At 37.5% G+C, this 27,834-nt stretch overlaps 1 protein-coding gene across 3 annotated transcripts in view; it reads right to left on the bottom strand.

Annotated features, from left to right (window-relative positions):
* LOC660401 (tyrosine-protein phosphatase non-receptor type 13) overlaps positions 1–27,834 on the bottom strand; it is a 72,841-nt gene that overhangs the window by 34,949 nt on the left and 10,058 nt on the right. For 2 of the 3 annotated variants that reach the window (XM_015985282.2, XM_015985283.2), the window contains exon 5: positions 180–478. In XM_015985282.2, coding sequence (XP_015840768.1) covers positions 180–478 — 299 coding nt within the window. Of the gene's footprint in view, positions 1–179; positions 479–9,128; positions 9,364–27,834 lie in introns of those variants that run through there. The other variant, XM_008203327.3, reaches the window with a different exon arrangement.

The following is a 27,834-nucleotide window of genomic DNA, read 5'->3' on the forward strand; positions in this document are numbered from 1 at the left end:
GCGTTTCTTTCTTTTCTTTGCAAACTTAAAGGCTTAAACGGAGTCATTCTGCCACTTTTTAATTTTTCGAATGAAGTAGTTATTCATGGGGGTGTATGTCTGTCAAATTTGCCAGTGTGACCGCAGAGTGCCGGTCAGATTACATCTGGATTGTCGGTGAATAATGTATAAGAACAAACCTCATCAAGAGGCGGTTTCTCGCAGTCGTGATGGTTGTTATTGCAGCCGTTGGAGTTGCGGTCGTCCAAGTAGCTCGGAAGACTGCCACACATCTTGCCGTCGTTGTGTCTTCCCTTTCCGTTGCATATGCTGCCACTGGATTGGGACCGTCGTCCGGAGAGACCCTTGGACGAGTGACGGCTGACGTTGGCCCCCATCTTCACATGATCGCTCGAAGAGAGACGACGCACCAGCTGCAGCAAGTCGGAATCACCGCTGCCGTCGACGGCGTCCTTTGGGTGCTCTTTGGACACACGTGCTGCAACAAAAACACATTTTCTAATACAATAACCACCTTGTGGTTAATTCAATTTCGACATTCCCAAGGCATCAAGGATACAAAATAACACGTCTATACCCACATTACAATGTTAATGATTCGGGAACTCACATAACCTTGGCTTGGGTTTCAAGTGTAAATAAGTTTATCAAAGTCTTAATTAGACATTTTCGTATAGCGGGCCAAATATTAAGTAGGGTACGTAAATACAGGCGGCCCAGAAAAAAGGTAATTTGCTTTTAAGTGGTGCTTAAGTACAAACCTAAACAACTCATTTAACGCATCGCACTTCATTTTTTCCATAGTTTTTATTTTAATGAGTTTTCCTCGTATTTGTTCGCCAATGAACGAGGCTTTGTCTAAGAAGCTAAAAAAATTACCGACCTAGGTCTGAATTATGGTATTTCAGTATTTGACTATAAAATCAAATGGACAACAAATTAAGCAAAGTTATGGTCTAAATGGGTTAAAAGAATGGCATTTTGGCGCAAAATTCACTCATCAGTCATCAGAATCTAATTGGGCTTAGCTTTGGCACTAAACTCGTAACATTAACACGAAGAGTTATGATTAAAATAATAAATTTTATTGTTGAAGACGTTAAGTTCTGTCTCGGCTAACTGCAGGTTGTAAAAGATGCATTAGATAAAATTACCGTTATAAATCAAAACATAGATTCAGAACCCTTTTTGGGGATGAAAATTGTCCTTACACCTTTAGTAGGATTGATACGTTATTTTTTTAATGCCACGTTTTTAAAAATGAGAAATGTACATTACTGATCTTATTGTTATAAATTAGGAAAAACTGTAAATACTGTAAAAATTTGATAAAATTTACTTCTACAAGAGAGTAAGTTAATCATAATAATAACAGGAATAATAATAATAATAATAATGATTTAAAAAAAGGACGTAAATGTTTTCTCTAGCATTTAGACGAAGGATATGAAAATTTAATTCGTGTAAAAATTCTGTGCAGTAAATTGTCCCAGAAACCAGTTTAAATAAGAATATTAAACAGGCAGTTTATAGAAAATCGTTACTTAATTTGGATTTTTTGCTTATAAAGTTCTCTCAACGTTAAGCCTATTCGGCAAAATGAATAGAAATGGAACCAGTATCTATCGGCCATTTAGAACTATTTATCAGCAAAGAAAATGTTTTGTTTTGTAGGTGAGGATACCCCTGTCTCATTTGGTTCCTGCAATGAGCAATTCGACCAATAAAAATAATCTCCGCCTTGTTTATCTACCGCAAAAAACTGGAAGGTGTTTGTCATTGGACACTCCCATCAATAAAATGGACCAATTACATGTTTGGTGTTTATTATTTTGAATAAAGGCTGATGAATTGATGATAGTTTTAAAATTTTCCTACCACTTCGATTCCAGAATTGCAACAGTTTAGATGTAGCCGTCGAAAATTTCCTAATAAAAAATAATATCGATCTCATTTCCTGGTCGAAAAAATTGTCCTCTGAAAAGCTTTTCAAAGAATTTAATTTATTTGATGGAAAGCCTTTAGAGAAGCACGATAATAAGTACTTTCGATAATAAATTATGTCATTTCGAATGTATCTTAGAACATCACATAATAACTTAATTGATGATAATTGGGATAGCTCCTATCAGTCAACGATTCTCTGATGGGAACTAGTTTTTACAGTAACTCACATCAGATGAGTTATGCTTATAAATGAATTGTGTTAAATTTTTGGAGCTTTTCTCACACTTTCAGCAGAGGCACGGGAATCATTTTGAGGCACAGTTAATCATTTTTGATATCATGTGTATATAGACAATTATTAAGATAAGTAAGCTACTTTCCCTTGACAAAAATGAACAGTCTCTATTGTTAAAATTGTATGAGACCACGATTGTATACACTTTCATAATAAGTAAAATAAATGTAAACGTGAATCGCGGCCAAATATTCACGACGGTGTGTTATTACAGTCAAGGATTTTATCCTCGATGTGTTATTTGGTGGTTGAACGGACGTTTTGATTACCCACATATGCCCAACAACTTCATGATAAACGATCCAAGAAATAAATTAATTCCGAGTCCGGTCGCTGGTTTTTATGTAAAGCAACGTCAAAGATCTCTTTTTGCAAGTAAAACAATGGGGAAGATGAATCAAAGCAGATGCAAAAAACTACTTGCTTTTCACGGATGCTGCACGCTGAAAGTCCACACCCACTCAACCTTTTACTTGATTAATGCCATTTTTTCAAAGTGAATATGTTCCACATCCAGTGAAACGTGATGAAATATCCCATTACTGACGTTTTTACCGGTAAATTCCCTTTGGCGTTGCATTAATTGTAAGAAATCACTTCTTCGAATCAAATCAAAAAACCAGCCACAGTCCTTTTGTTACACGCTTTCCGTTCCCCTTCGGCATAATCCCTTTCCCGGCGACCAACATTTTCTGTGTTATTTGCTGCTAAAGACGACTTTATCGCGGTAATTGATGATCGTTTAACTTTGACGCGGGGAAATGAAGAGGAAAAAAATATGCACAACATTGTAAAATCACCATTTTAAAGCGTGTTCCTTGCTCATGTGGAAGGCTGCAATTTATGAGCTTCGTGAATAAATTGGAGCTTGATTCGGCGTGCTACAAGAAGCCGTAACTTGCAGTTAAATGCTCACGAGCTGTAATCTGTTACGATCGGAAAAAATGGAAAACGACCCGTTGTAAAATCACTCCTGGTGCGGAATAATTAATAATTCAGGCGAGTTGCCGCAGGTGAGACGCTGTCAACAACAAATAACATTCATTATTTTAATAGAGCTAGCAAATAAGCGATTTCTAGGAGGCTTCGCCATATGCAGTAGCCGTCAACAATTATTATTACTTTTTATCATTATTAGACGAAAATTCAAGGGGCGACAATCGCAAACACATTGCCATTATCGCCCATACGTGAATCCTTCTGTGGTCACGAACACCCGGCACTCTAATGCCCATTACAGCGATAGCAGATAGGGTGATGTCCTTTTACTCGACTTGTCCAGGTATGTAGTCACTATTTTCACACAACTTGCGGAACTTTTATTGGAAAAATTGTGTATCTAAAGCAAATATTTCCGAATTTCTGAGCGGATCCGGTCTTTGTACCCACATTTCGCTATTACGTACCATTGGAAGCGTATTCGGCGATACTTTTGTACATGTAGGCATCACTAACTTGTCGGCTGATGCAAATAAGAGAACACATTGTCAAAATTTAATGCTTGACGGATTCCCGGAATGCGAAAAGTTGCACTGAATAATGAATTCGATTCACTCCGTTCTGGTTCATTACTATAACATAGCACCAAGAAATACTGACTGAAGTGCAGAAGCTGCAGGAACGAACTGTTCTCGAGTGGTGTTCGTTTTGCAGATAGTAGGCATTTCATATGATGTACCGTTCTGATTCACACGTTTCATTTCTTTGCTTTCCCACTTTTATTTATCGACTCACTCAGCTCCATTGAGGAAAATAACGGAAAAGCGCGAGGAGAGCCACCGTCGACATAAATTTTACTCCTTATCGTGCGATAAAATTTAATAACACTGAATTTTCGCAAAATAAAAACATTCTACCGGCGCTCACGCTCCAGCCTTTTGATTGATGGATTCCACATAATCGCAGGGGGAAAATGTCTTAATTTCTATAAACGCTCTAGAAGAGACGTTTCCTCTCCTCAAACGAAATTTTATGATCGCTTGTGTTGGTGTAATTTCGGGACGATAAGGGTGAAAATATGGGTCATAAATACACCCCGAAACACGGAATGTGGGCGTAATTCTTGCATTTAAATCAGTTGTCTGGGTCAGCAGGTTTAGATAAAAGAATGAAAAATAGTGCCAGATGAATGTTGAAATTGTCGGTTTTGTTGAAATTTAGTTTTAGATTGGATGTGGGATAGGCGGTGACTACATTGTGTTCGGTGTTTACAAACTATTGTTGAACTTCGATCTCGACCAACTTCCTATTTGGGCCAAGTGATAATAACTAGTATTGGAGATACCTCAAATGTTATTATCTCAACAAGATGAATGATCTTTATTTAGAGGCTCGCAAATTCCAAATCCTTGGAACAAGTCTTGAGACGGAAACGAAAATCGCCACTGTCTCAAGTTTTTTACGACGCGTTTCTCGCTTATTTACGTTATTTGAAAACATAAAAATATCCGCCGGGTAAAATTCTATCGTCTTTACTATCGCATAAAAATTAATCCGGCTATCACAGCGCATCGCGAGATGTCCGTCCGTTCGAAATAAATTTATTCGATTATCGTGTACGGATATAAAAGTTAACGAGTCGGACTAAAATGTTCATGCAGTTCAATGCTCTTAAACGCGCTCAATTGGCCGATTTAATATGCAAACTGTATAACCCCAACTTGAAGGTGATACTAGGGAATGTTATTAAAAACCAAGCATCCACCTTGTCTCATTGGACACACAAAAAATAGGCGATACGTGTCCGAGAACACAATTGTGTGGATCAAATCCACGTTTCATGACAAGTATAAAGCCAACGAAAATACGAGAAAAGACAAAACGATGATCGATCGACGGCGAACTTGCAGTAAACACAGAACAAAATTACCCAACTTTTGCCATTTTTCTAATTTAGCGACCCGAAGGACAACCTTTGGCAGGATACTTAAAAACATTTCAAAACTTTACATTTTCCGATTCCCGAACGGAGAAGTTTCACCAACACGACCATTTTATTATGAAAACAATCAGGGAAATAACTGAAAACATGTATTGACTTTTGCATGCGGCAACTCGGCTGCGCCTTGAACTGTCACTTTCATCACAGCAAAAGAAAGGGGCTTTCGCTCGGCATAATGTCCACTTGCAATTCGAGCAGTGGCCGCTCTATTATCAATAATTTATCGTCTTTGGCGCGGAGTTGATCATAATTCGTACGAAAGTGGAATAACAATGGGGTGAATTATCGAGGAAAGTGTTTCGGAAATGGAGTTTTCCTTTCGTTGCCTAATCTCTATGCCTTATTATAAATTAGCTCCCCCGAGGATGGATTAGGAGGGATTATTGGCTGAAATTTATGCGACCAAACTACTTGCTTAAATAGTTTAAACTTGCATAAAACGCGTATCGCACTAGCGAATCAATATTGATACTTTCACCTTAGTCCTCAGACAATGTAACTTAATTTGTGTAACATTAGTGAGCATTGAACCGCAACATCGGTGACTAAGGTCTCCCGACGCCAATAATGGCACTATTTCGAAATTAACACTTCACTAGACGAGTTTTTTCGGTAGGCAACATTTTTAATGTCTGTGTTAAATTGCGGCGAGTGTCTGGCTGTTTTTGCAACGACTTTGTGCGAGTCGTTTGTACTAACCCAGTAGTCGATTTATTCAAGGATTTGTATTTTTTGATCGATTCCAGTTTAGTTTTGAATATGCATGAGCCAGTTAAGATGATGATACGAGGCATGGAAGGCTATCTATAAACACTTTGTAATCATAAAGATAAACTGCTAAGTACCTTTCTATGTAAATGGTCAATAATAACGTGTTTGCAATGCATCCTGCGTTCGATTATGTGCACGAACGTGGATATGCAGATTTGTCACCGACGTAATTTACAAACCTAGAACAATATCTGTTCTCGGAGAGCGTGCCATTAAACTTGGGAATTGGCCCTTGAAATTTGCATTACAGATAATTATGAAATACACCATTCAAATATAGAAGAGAGAAGCAGTGTGTGTGTCATGTTTTGCTCCGATTTCCTCAAACCTAAAAAGTCCATAAAGAATCCAATACAGAAGTGAATGTCAAGTGCTTGCCGACAAAACTCTTCAGCAAACCAACTCTCCAAACAAATAAAATGCTAAAAAACTAGGACGCAATGATTTTTTCAAATCGTTAAGACTGCACTTTTCATTTTCTCGTATTTCCTAAGGGTTTAGCTCTTATTTGATACGGCTCTTTTAATTTCGAAGACTTTGTCTTCGCGCATATTTTATGATAAAAGAGCTGATGTTCTTTTTCTCGCTGGCTTCACACGAAAGATTACAGCACGGCTTTTATCAAAAATCTAGATTCGAGGAAGACTGGCTCCGATTGAACGATAAATGCGCGTAATCTTTTCGTAAAAGTGAGGAAAATTATCTAATAATCTGAAAAACATGACTCATCCTTAGGGAAAATATAGATGCTTTAAAGGAAAGTTATAACTATCACCATTTCCGAAAAATGAAACTCTCAAACACGTCCTTAGGAAAAATATGTAAGTAAATTGGAAAACTTGACGGAAGTTAGATACGTGATAATACCGCTTGATATAAATCTAGTCTGAAATCTTTTATTTTTAAACAAATAAGTACGTGAAACCTGGCTTCAGATTAAGGTCAAAAACAACAATAATTAAGTTAATAGTGTGATTCCAGGACCAGATAATTAGTAAATCAAAAGGGACACATCCACATAATTAATTCAAGCAAATTATCGACAATTTTAGCACCTGTCGGTTGAAAAAGTTAGCAAGTTGCAATTAAATTCAAAGCCAGGTGGCTGATTCTAAAGAACTGTTTAACCATCTTTTGAATTTTCATGTGCTGCCGGCAGAAATCCCTCGCTGGAAATGATGTTTCTATTTTCTATCTTTCAATGGAAAAATGAGGCTGGAGATCGTTAAAAAGTGCAGCAGCGCTGGCAATTAAGTAGCTGTGAAGTAATTATTATGTGTTACGGGGTTTAATAAAACCAAGTCAAGTTGACCGTTTCTGACAGGTTTGTAGATTTAATGCGAAAAGCTCCATGCTAAGTCATAATTATGGAAATGAGGTCATAAATTCTGTATTAAATTTTTATTTTGCAGTTTTGATAAGAATTATTAACGCTCTTAAGAACTCGTTTATCTCACTAACTTAAATGATCTATTATTTACCCGGTAAAGCGCTCCTTGAAGAACAAATATTTAATATCGCTGAGTTAAATAAAATTAGAGCAAGGAGCGTTTTTAACATGATCCGGAAGATATCGATGTTTGAAATGGAAGCCGTTGGTCTTTGTTGGCGGTCTATCCTCTTACATTACACACCGGAATTTTCCGTGATGAACTGTTTTCTTCCGGGTGGAATTTCGTCGAGAAAGACAATATTAATACAATTTTCGCGCAGTAAATTCATCATGGTTTCCTATTTTAGGTGCTCTCCTAATTTGTGTAATGTGCTGAGATAAAGCTGTAAATTTTCGAGAAATTTTCATCATGCTAGAAGCGCGTTAAAAGCATCGCTTGCGTCGTAATTACCATTATCGTTAAAGAATTTTCAGGATAAAAAGTTACACTGAATTGTATGAGGATGGTCTCGTCGGAGGGCAATTATAAGTTTCACTAATAGGAGCAAAGTTTCCAACTCCTCTTTTAACTTTAACGAGAATCGATGGATGACAGTAATGAGAAATTTTATTGAATGATGACGGCACAGAATCGCGCAGCATTTTTACTAGTTTCCGTAAAGTGGGACAGTTCTATGAATATTAAATTAATTGCCTCAATTTCACTTTTGATCAATTGATTTGTGTGGATCCGTTATTAGCCAATTCATCAACAAATTTCATTTATAATTTCAATAACACACCTCATCGTTTTGAAATTTTATTTTAATCCATAACTTTGCAAGTGGTGGACTGAGCTCAAAACTGGGCTTAAAACTTTGAAAAAATCGATTCTGGGCAGGCTTTCGTCACATTCTAATTTGGAAACGTTGCCTTGAGGTAAAATTGTTGCTTCCTTTAATGTCACGCTCAGCTCTGTGACGTTACCGTTCCTGTAATTAGTATTAATGAAACGACCTACAGCATTTTAGCGAAAAATTCTAAAGGCCCGGAAAGGTGTGAATAAATCAAATGTGGTGTTTCTGTGAGTCATAAATAATAAAATTTAACTAAAATTACTATTGTGTGATTATTTTTTAACGTTTTATCTCAAAATTATTACAGATGTGTATGTCTATATTAATTAGCAATTCGTCAAAAAATGAGCAGTTGACTAGTTAGTGTCTTTTAACACGAATGACTGTTTACACGCAATGTAGAATAATACCCGATGATGTTTACCATTTAATTTTAGATACTTGTCCAGCTATTTTGGGAAAATGTGTTATTTTTACTCAGAATGAATTTTTTATTTTTGAACTATTCAATCAATCGTTCACTTCTTGTTGTTATGTCATAAGTTCCTGTTCAATTGTTGTTGCAAATAATGCGTAACAATGGCCGCACGATGCGGTAGTAAAAATGAAGCCTACGGTGCCTGTAATTAAGTTTAAAATAATTTTACTTTTAATTGTTCATCGGCTAAATAGAGCGCAAATAAGGAGAGAACTCCTGAAGCGTGTTCCTTTTGAGAAATCGTTCCTTTGGCGCTATCTCACAAATCAGAGTGGTGTAATTCAAATAAATTGTTTAATCAAAAAATACGTTACGTTAAGGAAAGAAATGTAATATCGTGCAATTTGCTCTCCTTTTGTGTGGAAAAAAACATTAAATCGTAATGTTTCGCAAACACATTTCTATCTTTCCCTTGCCATTGTCGCAGAATTCCTCTCCTAAAACCAAGCTGGCGCTTGAACACATACCGTAATTGTAATCCAGCATTTCGTGCACTAACAGTTATCACAATTCGGTTGCATTTCAGCCTCTCTTTGTAAAAAGTTTATTCAACCGCACGATCGTCCTTATTAAAACAATCACTGCAGCCAGCACCCACTTTCACTAGATTTTCGCCATTTGATAAAATGCCCCGATCGTTCGAATCAATCATGTTTATTTTTGCCAACAACACGACTCTTGTTTCCACCACGAACACTCCGGTTCTAGTATTCTTGTGGTGAGACGCTTCAAAAACGCACAACCTCACGGTGGGGAACGGGATTTCGAATGACTCGACACACAAACGCTCAATTTGTGTTTGCCAAAATTAATCGAAAAAGCTCAATGGAAATTTTTGCGAGCTTTTTGATCGGTTTTACTAACTTGGAAAACTTTCCAAACTTAATAACCATATCCTGTTGGAATCAATCGGATTCTCCTTTAAATCTTTTCATGTCTTCTGCTCGGTTTCGGCAAATAGTAGGTCATCCTGTTATTCTGCGAAGCTTTGCGCTAAGTTATTTTAAATCTTCTTGGCCATTAAAGGAGAGGTGCTCACGCAAGCTGCATTGTATTGTCTTTTTGCAATTTCGTCAAAATAGAAATCGTGCTTCCGCCAAAATAAACGCAATGATTCATGCAATGAAAAAAACGCCCATTTATTTTAGCACTATTTTGAAAAATTTCCAAATGATTAACTGGAATTTTACGGAAATTTCCGCCCATCACAGCTAATGAAAACCCCAACAGGGTAATTGCTACGAATTGAATATTTTATGAGCAACTAAAATTTTATATTCTTTTTGGTGGATCTACTAAATTGTAAATTATATATCTTCATCCTGTGAACGCCAGGGGATATTTAATACATGCAATATAAGACGTCATTAAAAAGCAGTTACTCCTTTAATAATGAAGTAAAATAACCTTCTAACTACACACGTTACACTAGATTTTTTTAATTAAGCCGATGTTTTAATGGAGGCTCACGCAACCAAACTAAGGGATGTCAGAGGAGAAGTATTTTTTCAAATGATTGACTCATTTTTCTGTTTTGCAAACAGAGACCAAATTATAGTTTTACTTTTGAAAAGTATTCGTAAAGAAATTAAACTTTCATGAATTATTCACATTTATTACCATTTTAGTGTATGCATACCTGAGCAGAGGCAAATCCACAAACTTCAGCAAAAAGAGAAACACGAACGAAAAAATTCGTACAATATCAACTGTAGTTTCCAGCATGAAATATTTATAACTTTACTAAATTTAATCTTGAGTGAGTTATTAACGCATTGGATGGCAGTTATTATGGCAACTCCCAAATTAAAATTCGCTTAATTAGCTAAGCTGGAAGGCACTTGGACTACGCTTTAAGTACGAAGACAAAACATTTCGTCACGAAATCAAAATTCGCTCGCTGACCTCAACCGGTTGTCGTTTTGCCCCACGCGTTTGAGGAACAATGCGGGGGCGTGCTCTGCAATTTGCACGACAAGGATGAATGCATCGACAAAATGCACACATTTTATTATGCAAATCATCTGTCGAGATTATCGATTTCTCACCACCGCTCCTGTCAGATTCACTAAATTCCTCGATTAATTTCAGCCTGAAAAAGGTGGCATGCGACTAATTGAATATTTATGAAAAACATGAGGATTAAATAACGCGGACTTCCACTTAAAATTTTGTTAAATGTTCAAAGTTCGGCCGGGAAGACCTGAATGAATTATGACGACTCGTTTTTATTTCGTCTAATTTTATCTAATACCGAAGTTTTGATTAATGGACCGCATAAACACAAAAGTTATCCAATTAACTAGATAAACTCCACCGAGCTATTTGAGTTAAACAGCACCCTGTCGAAAAAACGATACCAACGTCTGTTTGTTTAGGTTGTTACTCCTGTTACTAGTTTCTGATTTTACAACACTAATGCCGGGTCTCGTTTCGACTTTTCCACCAAATTAATTAATTGAAAAATTTCAAAGCTCTCATAATCATGAAGGAAAAGCTGCGAACCTTAAATGGCCAATTTGTATTTATCAAGAGATGCGTTTTGTAAAGCCCATCAAACTTGGCTCAAGTTAAAGAAGAAAATTAAACCCCAAAGCTCTGAATTTCCATGTCGACGCTCGCGGCGTTTATTAAAAACAAATAAAACGGCCGATTTTTGTCAAAGGCCTGACACCACACCATTTGCATTATTTATCGCAGTCGACTTATCTAGATCCTGCAAACTTCTTAAAAAGCTCTTGTTCTCTTTCAGGGATTAGCTTGTTCGAGCAACAAAAGACGATAAGTCTAAACCGTCGTCGAAGTAACAATTTTAACGGAATCTCGCTCGTTTGCAGAAAACGAAACAGACAAAAAATATTGTTCCATTGGAAATCAAGTGCCACTTTGACACGGACAGTAATGTTAATTTTACCCAAACAATTTCTAAATGTTGGGAGTGAATCAACTGCTAAGTGCCGTCCAGTAGCCAAACATTATAATACGTTTCAGGTAACTAAATGTTTAACATCTGCGACTTGTGTTAGTAGCTCGCTCTGAAATCAAATATTTGCATTTTGCGCGGAGAAACTCCGTGTGAACTTCATCATGCCGTTGCAATATTTGGCGAATTATTCCCCACATGTAGGCAAACAGCGACTGAAACTTTCGCCATAAAACTGTAGGAAAAAGCGCACCTGTCCACACTTTTAAAATTATTATCACGGTAAATACTAGATAAGGCGCAGTTTTCTAGTTTTAAAGCAAATGGGGCCTCATAATAAAGCCTTTATGTGTTGTGTAGGTCTGTCTCTATTGCTATTTGGCCCACGTACTCCGGATAATATACTTTATTTATCCTGATACTCTTCGCCGGGATATCGTAAATAAATTTCATTTTTGCTGGAGCAAACAATGGCGCTGTGATGAAGTCACGAGCGGTGGAAAGCTCGTGATGGATCTGGAGATGTGTTCGCAGTGTCGTCGCCAATTCACGAAATTAATTTTGGCGGCTGCTCCTTTTTGCGATTTCCTGGACAAAAATTAGGAATTGGCGCCGGTTTATTGCATACGCAGAAAGGGTCAAGACCGTAACGTTTATAGAAACACAAAGCTCAGGGATCGAGCGACAGTGTGTATTTAATTAATATATGGACGTGCCATCCTCAAAGAGCAGTCATAATTAAATGCTACAAGCGTGCCACGTGGACCAAAAATGGCAATTAAAACTCCTGAAAAAATATTTGCTTTCAATATGTTGCTCCAAGGCAGACAAACAGAGGTATTTTCGAAATTAACTTTTCGTATATTCGTAAATCTGTGTGAGAAATGCCAGAAAAACAGATCATCTGATCAAAATACGTCATAGATATGAAAGAAACGGCCTAAAATGCTTTATCTAAGTCCGGTATTTTAATGACTACTGAGTCAGAAATTTCACTTTAAAGTTCAATTTCAGTTAAAGGTAATTGATATTATAATGGATTTTTTCCACTCATACACTTGATACATTTTGTGAGAGATTGTTGGTCCTTTTACTCTCAAGTTTTTTATTCAAAATGCTACATGGCATGTTTATAATTTTTGCTTGCGCTTAATAAATTTGAGAACGGCATTACAATTGTAATTAGAAAAGCCAGAAGCAGCAATAAAATTTACGGCACTTTTAGCAGAAACTTTCGTGTGGGTGGTGTGTTTAATCTCTTGGGTTTAAGATTTTCCACTAACGTTTTATTTCTCGAAATGACTGTGTAAAAAGTTATGATCTAATAGTTAAAGACTCTAAAACCCATAAACCGTCTAGATTCTAAATGTCTAGAATCATTCCCAGCGAAGCATTAATAAAACAACTGTGTGGTTCGTCATTTGCCGTAAAACCGAAACCTTTTTACAATTTCATTAGTCCAGTTAAAAGAGCGTCATTTTGGGTTGAATCATTAAACCGGAGGCACTTGAACAGTGAGTGTAGAATTCACGTACTTAGTTATTAATTAATTGGTGGCATTCAGACCGCGAACAAACATCCAAAGAAAAAAATTCGCCATGTAAATCACATTTCGGGCGACAGGACTTAATTTATATAGAAAAAAAATCTGCTCGTTGTTGCAGTGTAACGAGATTTGCAAATTTAATTTATTTCTTTCCCGCATTCTGCTTGTTTGTCTTTCCGTCTGCGACAGTGGTGGCAACTTCCAGTTGCAAAAGTGGCCGTGAATTATGCCGTTTGTGGTTGTTCCCTGGTGTTTTCACCGGAATTTTTACACTATTTAATTCGCCACGATGCGTTCGGAATTTTATTGCATCGAAAAACTCGCTCCTCCTTAGATCAGCTTTACAGCACTCAAGCGCACCCTTGAGCTGTGCTCGATTTCGCTCATATATGAAATATTCATAAACAGATTCGCGTAATATAGGAAAATTCATTTAACAGGTGCAGATGTCTCGGTCCTTTATTGCACCGCAGGATTCCTCGGGTCCTTACTTTGCGCATTTGCATTTTACGACCATCTTCCATTATTAAATTAATTTTTGCGAAAGGATGGCTATTGCTTGTTTGTGACTTTGAGCCAGACAATACACTGGATTTTTGGATAGTAGGCAATTGGAAAATCTTTTGAAGTTTTCCGCAGTGGTTACAAGACAATTTGAAAAATATGAAGCGCCTTATTTATGCCGTTTTTGCCATTGACAGTTCTTCCAGTGAAATACAACTACCGGTTGCTGAATATGGCATGACAGTTAACGTCGAAAACCTCGAACCGCATGAGTTGTATTCCTGGCGTTTTTCTTGCAGCCTGCGAGTTATCATCAGCGTACCAGAAAGTGAATTCACGAGACAGGAGAACAGACGTGATTCATGCGTCCTGCAAATGCTTTTTGCTTCCAGCTACCGGGTTTCTGTGTCTTCGGACATGGAACAGGTGTTGAATACAAGGACGTCACGCTTAACGACTCTCATTCGATTTTATTTTACCTTCGTTTAAAAGATTCAACAAAACTTTCAGTCGGCTGAATAGCGACTAATCACGAACTTGGAGCCAAATGGGAAACTCATCCCATTCTGAATGACGAAACATCAATAAAATCAACTGTCATGAATTTAACGCTTGAAGTAAATCTGTCGCTTTCATTCGTCGAGACGGTGGTAGGCGAAGAACAAAAATAGGCCCGAGATTAATTATAACAGCGAACTTTCAGCAAGTTTGCAAGTTAACTAATATTGCATTTAATTAATTGCGATTTGATCCTTCAAAGCTTCTGTAGCCGGTAAACTTAAACCGGTTCGAAGGTAATTCACAAACTTCTTTTATTAAAATTGCAATCCCGTAAAAATTATGTTCGGCTCGATCAAATTAGGTTCAATCGCAACACTAATTGAATTAGTTTAGCTTTTGTGGTCTACTCCAGTTACTATAAATATTTCGCATCCACCAATCGATGCACTTCATTATGCCGTTACAAAAGCAACAGAATTTCTGCTATTCTGCTATTTATATCTATAATTATACTTCATTTTCATTAAACCGACAACAGATAATGGAAACAGGTTGTGTGGATACAAATTTTCCATTAAAACAGTATGAAACAATAGGAATTTCTATTCGCACTCAAATACGAAACTAGAAGCTTTGTTTACACATAATTTATTAATTTCGAATCCGAAGCTCGCTGTTTGTTCTGCCGATATTTTCGAAACTGCGGACAAAGGATTAAAAATGAAATTGCTTTATATTTTTGACAAGCTGAACGAACGTTCGTTCATCAATTCAACGCATTTTTCTACCGACTTGTCAACATCGAAAACACCTTCCTTAACTCAACCAAGGCCATTATTGCCATTATTAATAAGTGTAAAAACAAATAATAGCCACAGTTCAAATTACCTGTTATCCTTTGCGTTATCCTTGCTGAAACACTCAATAAAAGTAAAAAGGGCTAAACTACCCACAGAGAATTTTTCTCTGCACGTGGGAAAGTAATCAAAAAGTATTGCTAAACAAACAGCACTGCTCTTTAATTTATTCATAACACTCCGACGAAAAAATTATGATGCCAACTCGTTTACCTAAGAACACACTCATATGGGAACAAGCTGTCGCATTTCAAAAGTTAATCACTATTTTATTGACAATTTTATATGATTTAGGTATTGAATATTTAATAGCCTTGTGTATGTGCAATATTTGAGCGACAACCATGCCAATTACCCTAATAATCTTGTTACCTTTATTAGGGAACCGCCGCAGTTGACACTAATTGATAAGAAGATATGGATACACTTCCAAATTTGGTAAACAAATTAAGTTAATTCGTGTCTCGCACAAATCTCGCAAATCGAAAAAATGTTGTCCCGAGTCCTTGAAACGTGAGTGGGCGTTCAACTGACACTACAGCCTCGTTATTCGTTTGTCCGTGGAATAAAAGACGTAAAAATATGACACCGATCAAGCAAAGGCCAAACAAGACAATTCCGTTAGGCGCGCACTGACTGGACCCCCGATTCGCAACAAAAGAACAAAAAAGGATTTTCCTCTCGTTGCGAATACACATTTTTACAATTTATACGCGGAAGAAAAGCTCGACACTCTTCCTTCAAGATCAGCTTGCACCGTTTTGTGCTCGATTTATGTCCATAGGGGCAAAGGCTATCTTAATTTCGTTATCAAACGCTAAAAACTTTTTCGGAATAGGCCTGAAGGTTCATAATGTTTTGTCGGGAGTGAAAAGTTACGATCCTGAATAGGGAGAATTCGGGCGAAGTTACGCCCTGCAAATCCCTTCTCGTGGAAATTATTCCAGACAACCAGGCTGCACACGGAATTTAATTACGCATTGTCATAATAATGGCATCAGTTTGCGATCATGATTGAATGACGTTTGCAGCAAAGCTGCAAAATCGCTCTGATACATCAGGCAAAGAAGTTCAGGAAGATGAATTAATTTAAAGCAGCTAATACCGGCATTGATGCCTAATCCGGAGAATTATTTAGGCGGCTTCTATTTATAGACAGACTGACTTGGCACTCTCAAGTCTCTAAAGAGAACTAAAGATACTAGTTCACAAATTTTGACTAAAATAAAGACCTTTTATGTTAGCCCTTTTTCTTCCTTTTTAATCCTTGAAGGAGTCAGTGGATAAATCAAAATACCAACCAATTTGCCACAATTTATCATCCTTTTAATTTGATAAACTATCAATAATTAATCGTTTATTTGAATTTGATTGTAATAAAATATGGGAAAGGCGTGTCGACTGATCAGCCTTCGAGTGATATATGTGACGCGGACATGCTATAATTAATACCGAAAAAATTCATAACAAGTCCATCGTTTCGAATATTTAATTCGAGTCCATGGCGGGGCATTTTTGCGGTAAATCGGGTAACAATTCCTTGAATTGCTGTTATAACGTAATCTTCTCGTATCCACACAAATTAGGCATAGGTGTTGTGGAACCTAGACACGTTTATGCAACAAACTTGCAAACGAATCATGTCTAGGATTAATCAATTCAGCTCTGACAAGGCGAGCGTTTCCAGACAAGCGAACAATGAATCACTTGTCGGTCTTGGCACTGACACCATTAACTGATTGTCAAAGTAGCATGCAACCAACATTTAAATTTTGACGAAAAGTACACAAACTGGCCTTCTTCCAGTTCCCTCATCCGCAAATTGCTTCATCAATTTAAATACAGGTCAGAACAATGTATCCTTAATTGTCAATTGCCACGTTTCCGCCAACTAGTCATTTTAATTAAGCACTTTAACGGAAAGTAATTACGACAACACACAAAAAAGTCTATTATGTTTGTAAGCGACGCGATCTAGATAATTAATTTATCGTAGGGGAAATGCAAACGCACTCAAGTGGGGCTCAACATCGTCGAACCAATTAATCACAGGTGTGAGACTTGTTGGTTCAATGCTAATATGCAGGAGAGTTGGATTTGAAAGCTTGGCAGTCTTGGCTGAATCATCCTGTATGCACCGTTGATTAATTACGAGGGCCACGCAAAAACACTGTCGCTTTTAACAAAATTTCCTAACGTAAACGCTACAAGCTGCAAGCTCTAATCGGACAAACTCGGCAAAAAGCAACGGCCTATCCCTGCGATCGCTGAAAGCTCAACACTCAAAAAGACGTATGTTTTACGTTCCAGAGTTATCATGACTTGCATTTCGTGCCCTCTTCGGGTGGAGTAATCTATTTTGGATTTTTTGCGATGAAAGACAAAATAGGGCGATGGAATTTCTGAATCTTTTTGTTTTAATAATGATAGAGCAAACCCGCAAGTTATGCTCGCAACAATGGCGATTTTTCCTTTTGTCCACTTATGTAATTCCACTTCGAACCTATTTAGCATACTGTGGATGAATTACTAGCATACATTTCGTGACAATGGCCCTACCTATACGACAAATACGTGGAATATTTTCTCACATAATAAATTAAATTCTGTTCGCACTGACCCCAAAATTCAATAAAACATAACAAAAATAAATTTAGTCACTGAAACGGACATTTCTGACTGAGTTTTGAAGCGTGGAATAACAGACACATTTATTGCAAATTAAAAAGCACCATTTTCCCCGAGCTTACTGGAATCTTGTAACATACTGTCACAGGCTAGTCGGCGCCGCATTTTTCAAGGACCTTAGGGACTCAAAGTTTTAGGTGCATCGCTATTGAATTTGATTAACCGATTTTGGCACGAGTGGGTATAAGAACGTGCAAAGAAGATCAAAAGGAAGCCAGGATTATAAAGTTTTTAATCATCAAAAGCTTTTAAGAAAGCTGGTGGTTGTTACAAAACTCCAACTTTGTTATTCCTCAAGCATCCTACGTGTAATATATCGGTATTAAGTATGAGGGCATGTGGAAAATAAAATCTGTTCCATTTAGGTTTGCAATAACTGGAAAATTCGTAATATCGTAAAGAAAAACTGGGTGGAAATAAACCTAGTTTTAGTTTATGGATCAATGAAAACAGAGCACAAGGGAACAGGCTTGTGGTCAGTGTTGGTGTTCATTCAAGTAACATTAATCTCTCAACGATGCATTGATAACCTTCTTTCCCGAAGGATCACGCAAGGTCGCTAATATTTATTATGTAACGGAAAGAGAACATGTAATTATTTCAAATTAAAAGTTGATTGTGGTAATAATTTTCTTGATAATGAAGGCAGCAATTTCGCTCGGCCATTTAACGACAATCGGTACTGAATAATCCAAATTGATCCACTAGCGAAATTGTTAATTGTTAAATCCATTACTAGTGTAAACTATTGGTGTTGTATTCAGGGATGAAGCTTGATAGTGTTTCAAAATGATCAACGAGGAATGTTTGGTCTGTTTAAATAAGTCCTTCCCCTGCCACCAAATTTATTTTTCCTTCTGAAATCGAGTCGAAGGAAAGGTTTTTCTTTTGTAGTTGGAGCAGGAACAAATCGCTTACCATCCACGAAAATAAAGTACGAAAAATCCTTTTTTTAACACTAAACATGTTAAAAGCATTTAATAAAACTAAAGTTTTTCAATTTAAAAGATAATATGATCGAGAAATGAACGTAATTTTCTCTCCTCAAGAAAATTACATAATCCGGTCTTGTAATAAAGGAAACACAAATATTTGTTTCATCTCAGTTTATTTCCCACATTCAGTCTAGAGAAATACAGAAAGCTACATTATTATGTTATATTATAAAAACGGGCGAAATTGATATTTGATAAGTCTGTTATTTTTCTCCAGCTAAATTATATTTATAGTCTAATTTTGCTCATGTCTCGTTTATATCGTTTTTATTTTGTCGATTTTCCAATAATTTTTTCCCTTTAGTAAATGTAGAATAGACAATTAAGGTTCTACTTTATTCAAGGAGTTTTGGTGGATGTTTACAGTATTTTAAATGAACAAATAATTAAGAAAATATTCAGTATTTCGTATGATTGAAGTAAATTTATCAAACAAGAGCATAAACGCAAAAATGCCAAGTATGAATGTAAAAGCGTGTGATTTAAAATGATATGACAACATGCACGATATGGGTCTTCCTCGTTTCGTGTTCGGTTTTTGCGTAATTGATTGTCATTTTCTGACATAAGCGAGCGGTTCCACCTCGTGTTCGTGCCAGATTTACCATTTGTAACAATTGTGTGTTTTTTCCATAGCCAATTAAATTCAACATCGTGATTTAATTCCAGATGCATGTATTTCCATTTAATTAGCAGCTTTTGATAACAGATGGCTGCACGTAACATGCGAGTAGAGCAGTGCGACATTCCCGATAATTCTACGGGAATGCACCGTTTCTGTGTCTAACGTGGTTGGAGGCAATTTAAACTTTCGATGCAGTATCATTGTGTAAATTATTTATTGCCCGCATTCACATGTCCGGCGTGATTTATTCCCTGCAAGGATTCAGTCCGGAATGATTTATTCCTCCTGGTGAAGTTCCCGAAGAACCATACACAAATTTTGCATCGATTAATTATCGAAATGTTTATCCTTCCGACCATTCGTTATCACCACACACCTCTTTCCATACATCGGGGATAAATCCTGCAATGGCGTGTGCGGAAATGGGAACGACTTTGCATGTTGCAGTGCTGTTTGACTCGAACTAATGGCAAATTTAATGGCAATGGCTGTGAAGACTTCAAAATAAGTGATTTAATAAAAGTCGGTCGGTGGCGTGACGTAAATAGGTTAATACTTTAAAGATTAGGAAAAATGCAGCTCCGACGACGGGGCACCTAATCTGCATGCGGGAAAATCACCGCAAACAGTAGAAATTTCTTGGGCAGCGCAATTAATTGTCCCACCGAGCCAATAAATCAAACTTTTGGAATAAAAATTTATTATTTTCCGAATGTCGGCAGTAAAGTGAAAAACAGGGACTGATATCTCGTTATTTACAAGAAGCGGCGAAATGCTGAAATGAAAAAAGTTAGGCTACACTTTTTATGGATTCTGGAGGTAGAGGCTATAACTTGAAAAGACCTGTATTAAATATTGTCTCACACTCTCGCCAGAGAAGCTCCAATTACCTAAGTGAAGAAGTAATAAGTTCCTACTTACAATGATCAGATTTCGCTAACAATGTAAATACATGTTAAGCGAAAATAAATACGCTAAATGTTTTGCAAACATTCCGAGTGCCTGGAGATACAAACAAGGAAATAAATATCAAATATCACAGATATTGGTTCACCCTTTTATGGATGCTGGGAGCATCAGAAAAATAAAACAACAAACAAAAAATTATTCAATAGCCAGGCCTTCTTTGCTTAATAAACATGCAAATAGAGAACCGTTCCTGAAAAAACTGCTCTTGATAACAATTTTCTGGGCCCTCTCATCTTAAGAATACACCACTCCAATTAAAACGTAATGAACCAAAATATGAGTCAGGTTTTGACGTTTGCACACATAGCAGAGGAAGACTTAGAAAAAAATCAATATGCAAAACATAATTCAATTACAAAACCCAACACAAAGTAATTTCAAGCGCTTGGTTAATCAGATAAATATGGATTTTGTATTATCGCCCAGTTTGCTGAAACTACACTATTTAATTTGTGATAGTTTTAATAACCAACATTTAGTTATCTGCAGTGTAGCCAATAACTGTATTGATCCCGCAACCTTCAATTGTTTCAAACGTGGAACAAATGGAAAGTGGCAACCCAATTAAAGCGCGGATTTTCAACGCGAATTGACTATTAAAAGTTAATACGCCCCAAAGGAGAGGCAAAAATGCAATTTTTTGACAGTGTCCAGGCATTATCCTGGTCCTGATTTCAAAAATTCTGCAGCACAGTGAATTGTCGTAATTATCATTATGAATTGGAGAACAGTGTTCCAGAACAGAATGCACGCACATTTAAGTCACTGGTCTGGAATTCTATTCAAAACTAATTTCGTTCGATTATCTGTCCGCTCTTCACGCTAATGTGTGCCAAGTGAACATCCATCACCAAAAACAAAGACATTAGTGAAAGTTAATTGGAGGTTGTCTGACAGTGACATTGACTGCGCGTCGAAGAGGCACGGATATGACGAATTGGAATGCCGGATGGAGGGTACAACCTAACGGAAATAGGCATAAATAGTCAGTCATTGTCAACCCGTGCACTCCCATAGCTGTCAGCTCCACTCCGGTTTAACTGTTGACCATGAACTTGGCGGAAGAGTTATGTTACACACTTTCATATCTCGTTTATTTGACGCCAAGTTAACAATAAGAAACCGCCAACTGGTTCCAGCTTTTGAATTTTGAAGTTTCAGCAGTTTGGACTCGTTATAACCACCATAATATCGCGCGATTAGAGGCAAATGGCGACGTTTTATTACCTTAAAACCACATACTCACAGCCAATAACCATTACCACTGATCGCAATTTAAGGGCTTCTAGCTTCCATCCTAATTTATAATAACGATTGGGGCCTGATTTACTGAGCACACTGTATTACTGCCACTACTTTGACGAAAAATTTTAATCCACCCACACATTCATTTATTCAGGCCCGGAAGTTTTCACGGTTAGCGAATCGAATCGTATGTGTAATTAAAAACGATTTCCTGAATTTTTGCCAAAAACAACTTTCGTGACTATTAGTTTCGAACTGGATTTGCAAATTTGTAGTTAGTTTTTTTGCCTTGATAACAAGTAATTTAGAAAGGATGTACCAAATTGAGGTTGTCGTGTCATTTTAATTAATAATGGGAAGTCGTAAAAGAATCTTTTGAAAAAAATCTAACGATATCCCTCGTGTGTCAGTGTCAAATAGAGCGTAAAAAATCCACAAATCCCATCCCACATAATTCGCAGTTTTTGTCATCCCTAAAGATTATGATTAATGTAACCGATTCGTCAAGTCAACACCTCCATCAAAAAATAAAATCGATTTGGAATCGGGGCAAAAATATTGCTCACGGTAAGTGTTGAAGGAACAGAAGAATAAGCGCGGATTTAATTATGATTAAAATAATTCGCCGCGAAGTGAGCGCTCGTTTTACCGTTAATTAAAAGAATTCCGTAATTAAGCAGCGATTTGAAATTAAAGCTGGCCCCACATTCATTGATCGAGTGTGTCTGGGGGTTTGCCTTCGGACTGATTGATTGATGTCCTCGCTCACAACAGTCTGATGCGTACAAAATATTACTTCTGATTCGAAAAAAATCAAATTTTCAAATAACGTATTCATCTCAAGACTTGTCAATTCGAGGTTGCTTCAAATAAAAGTCAGGAGAGACAAATGGATTTTAGCGTTGCTTGGAATGTCGGCATCGCAACAAAATTCACTCCAAGAGGCTGCAAGAATTTGCGCCGCTCGGGCTAGAGAAAATGAAAAGGGTTTGAGGCCGATAATTCGAAAAATCAAACAAGGGATGCAGACGACAATCAAGCTCCAGCCGAAGTAACTTTATGTGGTAATAATCAAATGACTTTATACATTTGTACTCTCAACATGCGACAAGATAGCCATCTTGCTGGTTTAAGCATGCACATAAATCCAGTGTCACCACCATAAATGGCAACGAGCCCAAATCCCATACGTTGTAGGAAAATCTCCATTCCGAAGTAAAAATTCAAAAGGACTGAGCAAGGACAAAATGGTTAAAATGGAAAATGTTCTAATTTATTCTCACTTTCGTGTGGCATTCGATAAAGTTTTCTGTTTTTGGCATGGTACAGTGGCCGCAAAAATTTTAACATTTCGTCTTATCTATCTTGTAATTATTGAGAGAAAGTTCTCAACATAACTTTGATTTGATTGGCTTTTATTAAAAACGATTTTTGAAAAAGTCATAAACCACCCTCAAGTGGTTCCACGCCCTTGTTTCCGCCCTGGCAACGGTTGAACGTTGCAGACACATTTTTTGCGAATTTTGGTGTCGAAACGAGACTTTTCTTCATGGAACTGTTTTGCAACGTGTTGTATGAATATACAACCGAGAATCGGGCTGATTCAATTGAATTCCGGAGCCCCTCGTGCTAGAGTTGTCGCCCGAGGCCGATGAGCTAAGTTGGATGTATTAGAATTTTTGTTCCGTTTGCATTTCGAGCATAGTTGAAATTGTTATCCCTTTAGCACCCTACACGCCACTGAAACCGAGGCACGAAACCGTCTGATAACTCACTTTATCCGAGGATAGTCGATGGCGTGAATATAGCGGATGGAAAACGTAGGTATGATTCCGTTGGGGAAAATAACCCGTGCCCTACTCTCTAACATAATTACCCCTATCAGTTATTTACGCCCTGACCCCTTGACCTGGCTGCCTCAACAATTTAATTTATGGCTTGACACGCGATATTTTTCGCAACGCATTCAGATTTAACGCCGAAATTAGAACGATATCCCGGGATATTTATGGAATTCGAAAACGACTCCGCGTTACAAAGGGGAACATTAGGAGGTGGCGTCTAGTCTGCACCGCTGACGTCACAAAGCTATTTTATCGATAATTCAGTGCAACGCATAGTCCTTTCAGGGCGGACGAACGTGATATTTTTATGGGCAAGGCTCTAACGACCTTATCATGCTAAAATAACTCCTCATCTTGGGGCCGAGAGGGAGACGAGCTCCCTTCCGGATTCCGACCGATTTCCTAGATAACACGCAGGTGCAGGTAGATGAAAGGGCCCTCAGAGAGGGATTTACCGGTGAATACTTCTGCATGACCAGACTAGAATACGTCTGTTTTCAGACAAGTTTGACAAAATTTTCGAAGTTTACTTTTAACAATATGTAAAGTATGTAACTCGCTTCAAAGAATTGATGGAGAAATAAACATTCGAACGTCAATAAATACACATCACCCGCAGATGACTTCCAGTGCATGTCTTTTTGCTCTCAAGTCGTATCTATCGAGCTAAGAAATTCTCTGATCAAATTTCGAAGTGTGCACATTCCAAACTAGGACGTCGTGCACCAAACTCGGAATAATTCCACTAGACTAATCTAATTTTGGAGCACAACCAGTATTAAGATTGCTCATTTATATGTAAAGCGAAACATTAAACGTGTATTTAACTGGAATTCTCGATTTTTTCCCGCAGTTTATAAAAGATTTAGGAGGTAGTGCAGCGGCCGCAATTTATAGTTTGCGCTTGTACAAAATGCATTTGGCGTAATTTTACGTGAGCCAGAATAATTAGATAATTTAAGCCGGATTTAAAACAAGGGAATTACCGAGACGTTTAAATAACGGCTAAATAAATTGTTTACTACGTTTTCCATGAATATTTAAATCGAGCGCACTTGAAATTTTAATATCAACCCTTCACACAAGTTGACTTTAAGTTGACACATTTCCTCGAACAATTCTATCCGCCACAGCCACTAGTGCTCTATCCTAGATTACAATATCTGGCGTAAAAACGACGATGCACAGACTCACCACTTACTAGGCGGTGTGTTACTCTATTTACTTAAGCTACTCAAGATTATAAAACTACAAGGCTATCGCATTACATAGTGGAGCGTTGAAAAATACCATAAAGAGCAACAAACATATTAAAGCGAACATCCTGCGCCGTTTCGAAACCTTGTCAGTTCATGGAGAATTGAATCTATTGAATTGTGTGCACAATAAAATTCCCTCATGAAATAACAAAAAAAAAACGTTTGCACCAAGCTGTGGGAAATTTTGACTGACTTACAATTATTCAAGATTAGCACATCGCAGTGGGCATAATTTAGTTAGATTCGGATTTATGGGCTTTAAAATGCTTTTAACGCAGGTAAATCATAATCGGACGTTTACTGAAAATAATGGTTTGCATCGAGTGTTTTTCAGATGAATCATTTCTGTGTTTACCGCCGGATTATTACAGGAGTCTAGTTTTGGGTTGGAATGTTTGTCCACAATTCGCGCGTGTTTTCATAAACATATTAAATTTCTATTTACTTGTAATCCTTTTAATACGAGGGTGGTGCGATTCTCACGAAGCTATCATTAAGTGGCTTAATTACCATAAGCGAATTCCTACTAAATGCACAAAGTAATTTGTAAAATGTAGATATACTATGGCTTAAACCACATGTTTGGGTCGAAGCCGAAATGAAATAGTGGCAGAGATAATACAACACGTATAATAAATTCTATTATTATCATTCCCGATAACTGTACAATTTAGATTCAAAGGTAAATTTGTTTACAAAGTAAATGAAGCGTCAACCCACGCGACGTACAACATAAATACCACTAAATTTTCAATGGCAAAGTATCCTCTGGTTCTGCATTTTTTCAATAGAGTTGTAACGCCGCAACAAGAGAGTGGAAACCACCTACTCGACGCCCGAACATGATCTAATTAAAAGACACTTTGGTGCAACAGAATTTGTACATGAATGTAATAGCCATCACGAAAATTGGATTCTAATCTTTCACAAAATACATTGTTTGAACTATGACAATTTTTGATAACTCTTTTCTTTAAGAGTTCAAACTTGATGCTTAGTTAATAAATTGTGTTAATTTAAGCACACTGTAAACGTTTTATAACCCTTAATAAAGCGTATAATGATAACAATTATTATAGACAAGACTCAGCTTATATGTAACAAGGTAAACTGTTACACCATAGATATTCAGGTCAAAGGAATTCTAAATATAAAAATCGGATTTCATACATAATAGGGGTGCCATCTGTACTAATACTAACCTAGGATAAAAAAAACTGAAGCCTGGATCTTTTCATGTAAACTTGAGCATACATACCTAAATCAATAAAAACCCAAAAAAAAACTCTCAGCAGTCATCAGTAGTTGTAAAACAATTTCAAATACCATTAAAACAAAAAAAGGAACAAAATGATATGTACCTACTTTTTCAATAATTTTTAATGTACAGCCGCGATCAAAAAGAATGACACCGCTAGAACTAGCTGGGCATTTTGTAAACTGAAGGGTTTGTTGAAATTTATGACCGTTTTGATCGTGACTGTATTTCCCCCCAAAAAAATGATAACCACAAAATAAGAAAAAAAAAATAATCTTGAACCAAAAAAAAAATAATTCAAAGTCACAAAAATCCAAACAGAGGAGACTACAAGGAAACCAAAACCCGGGCATGCATAAGCAGTCCATAAATCATTAAGAAGCAATTAACCACTGGTTTTAAACAAAATTCCGTTGTTGGCTTTCTTACGACTATGACTAAAATCTTTGCAATCTTCAATAACATTGCCACTAAACCGGAAGCATTATCTTTTCACTTTCCCCAACTTGTCAAAACTGTTATGCCACAATGTCACTAAATAAGCCTTCAAAACTCGACGTGTATCTGAATTCCGTTCAAGATGAATTGACGAATGAGCTTAGACATGACGGTATTCGTCTCGAATCACTACCAACGTCACCCAGGCATGAATTAATGAGGTAATAATTTCACCCTTATTACTAAACTGTGTTCGGTAACTATTAACATGTCCTATATTAATAGAGGTCTGTGTTTCCGCTGAAACAGGACATCAATTTTGATACAAAGTACGTGTGCAGACTAGCCTTTAGCCAATGTGAGTGCAGAAAAACTGCTATTATTTCACAAGGGCGCAAGTGCTATATCTCAAAATTACCCTTGCGGGTTAAATGCGACTTTACCAACATTGAAAGAGCGTACCAAAAAGTACTACTTTACTTGATTTTGAGTTCAAGACTGTTTGCAAAAAGCCTGTAGTGTTTGAATGTGGTTCTGTAAGGAATATAATTTGCATGTGTTTGGTCATGGCTCGTGATTTATGTATCAGGTGAGCTAAATTCGAACGTGGTGAACCCCCGAAAAGCGCAGAACGCGATTAATAATGTAGGTGCCAGCAGGATTAATAGCAAGGAATCGATGATGGATCTAGAAGTAGAGAAATACCTGTCACGTTTGCTGGGAGCGTAGTCGGACCCTACACCGGGGGCAATCCAGCCGTTCATGGGCAAAAACCGACCTTTAATTTGAGCGATCCAAGTTCACACGGCGGCAATAATTGAAAATCACCAAAACCCAGCCGTTGTGATACACTGAACAGAAAGCAGCACGTACCTGTGTGGGTTCTAGGCCGGCATGCGGCACCAAATCCCGTCACACGTTATCGTTAACGGCCACATACGACTGCAATTTGTCGTTTCGACGACGAAAGTTCGGTGTATGGACCGCGTTAGCACACTATCTCTCGCAAACTCGCTTGATGATGGAACAAGGTGAAGAGGCGAGGTCGACCGGCCGGTCGTGCGCCAGCGCAATCCACTGGGGTGCTTGCGAGCTCGTCAGGGTTGTAGGCGACGATCACGCTCCCGGATCGACGAGCTTTCCTCTGCAGGTGGACCCCCGGAAGCGCCGGCTGCCCATATCTGGCCTTATGGGCCCAGATAAGGGCGCCGTCCACCAAAATCCGGGTGATTGATCAAACTGACCCGAGGACTGGCGTCGGGTGGTTTTAGGGCGAAAGAGTTGGATACCGCTATTCGAAAAGTTTCTCCGGTAAGTGAGGTAAATAATCCGGGACGAATTGCGGAGTGGATCTGAGATTTGCGCGGTCGATATGCACACTAACATCGCTGGCGAAACGCAACAAGAATATTGATGGAAAAAAGGAGTCCCCATTTTATTTTTATAAATAAAACTTATTAAGCTATTTCAAAAGTTCTCTCGATCACTGTCTACCCTATAAACAGAGTGAAAAAAAAGGAA

This window comes from Tribolium castaneum, chromosome 4 (genome assembly GCF_031307605.1).
Source record: "Tribolium castaneum strain GA2 chromosome 4, icTriCast1.1, whole genome shotgun sequence".
Lineage (NCBI taxonomy): Eukaryota > Metazoa > Arthropoda > Insecta > Coleoptera > Tenebrionidae > Tribolium > Tribolium castaneum.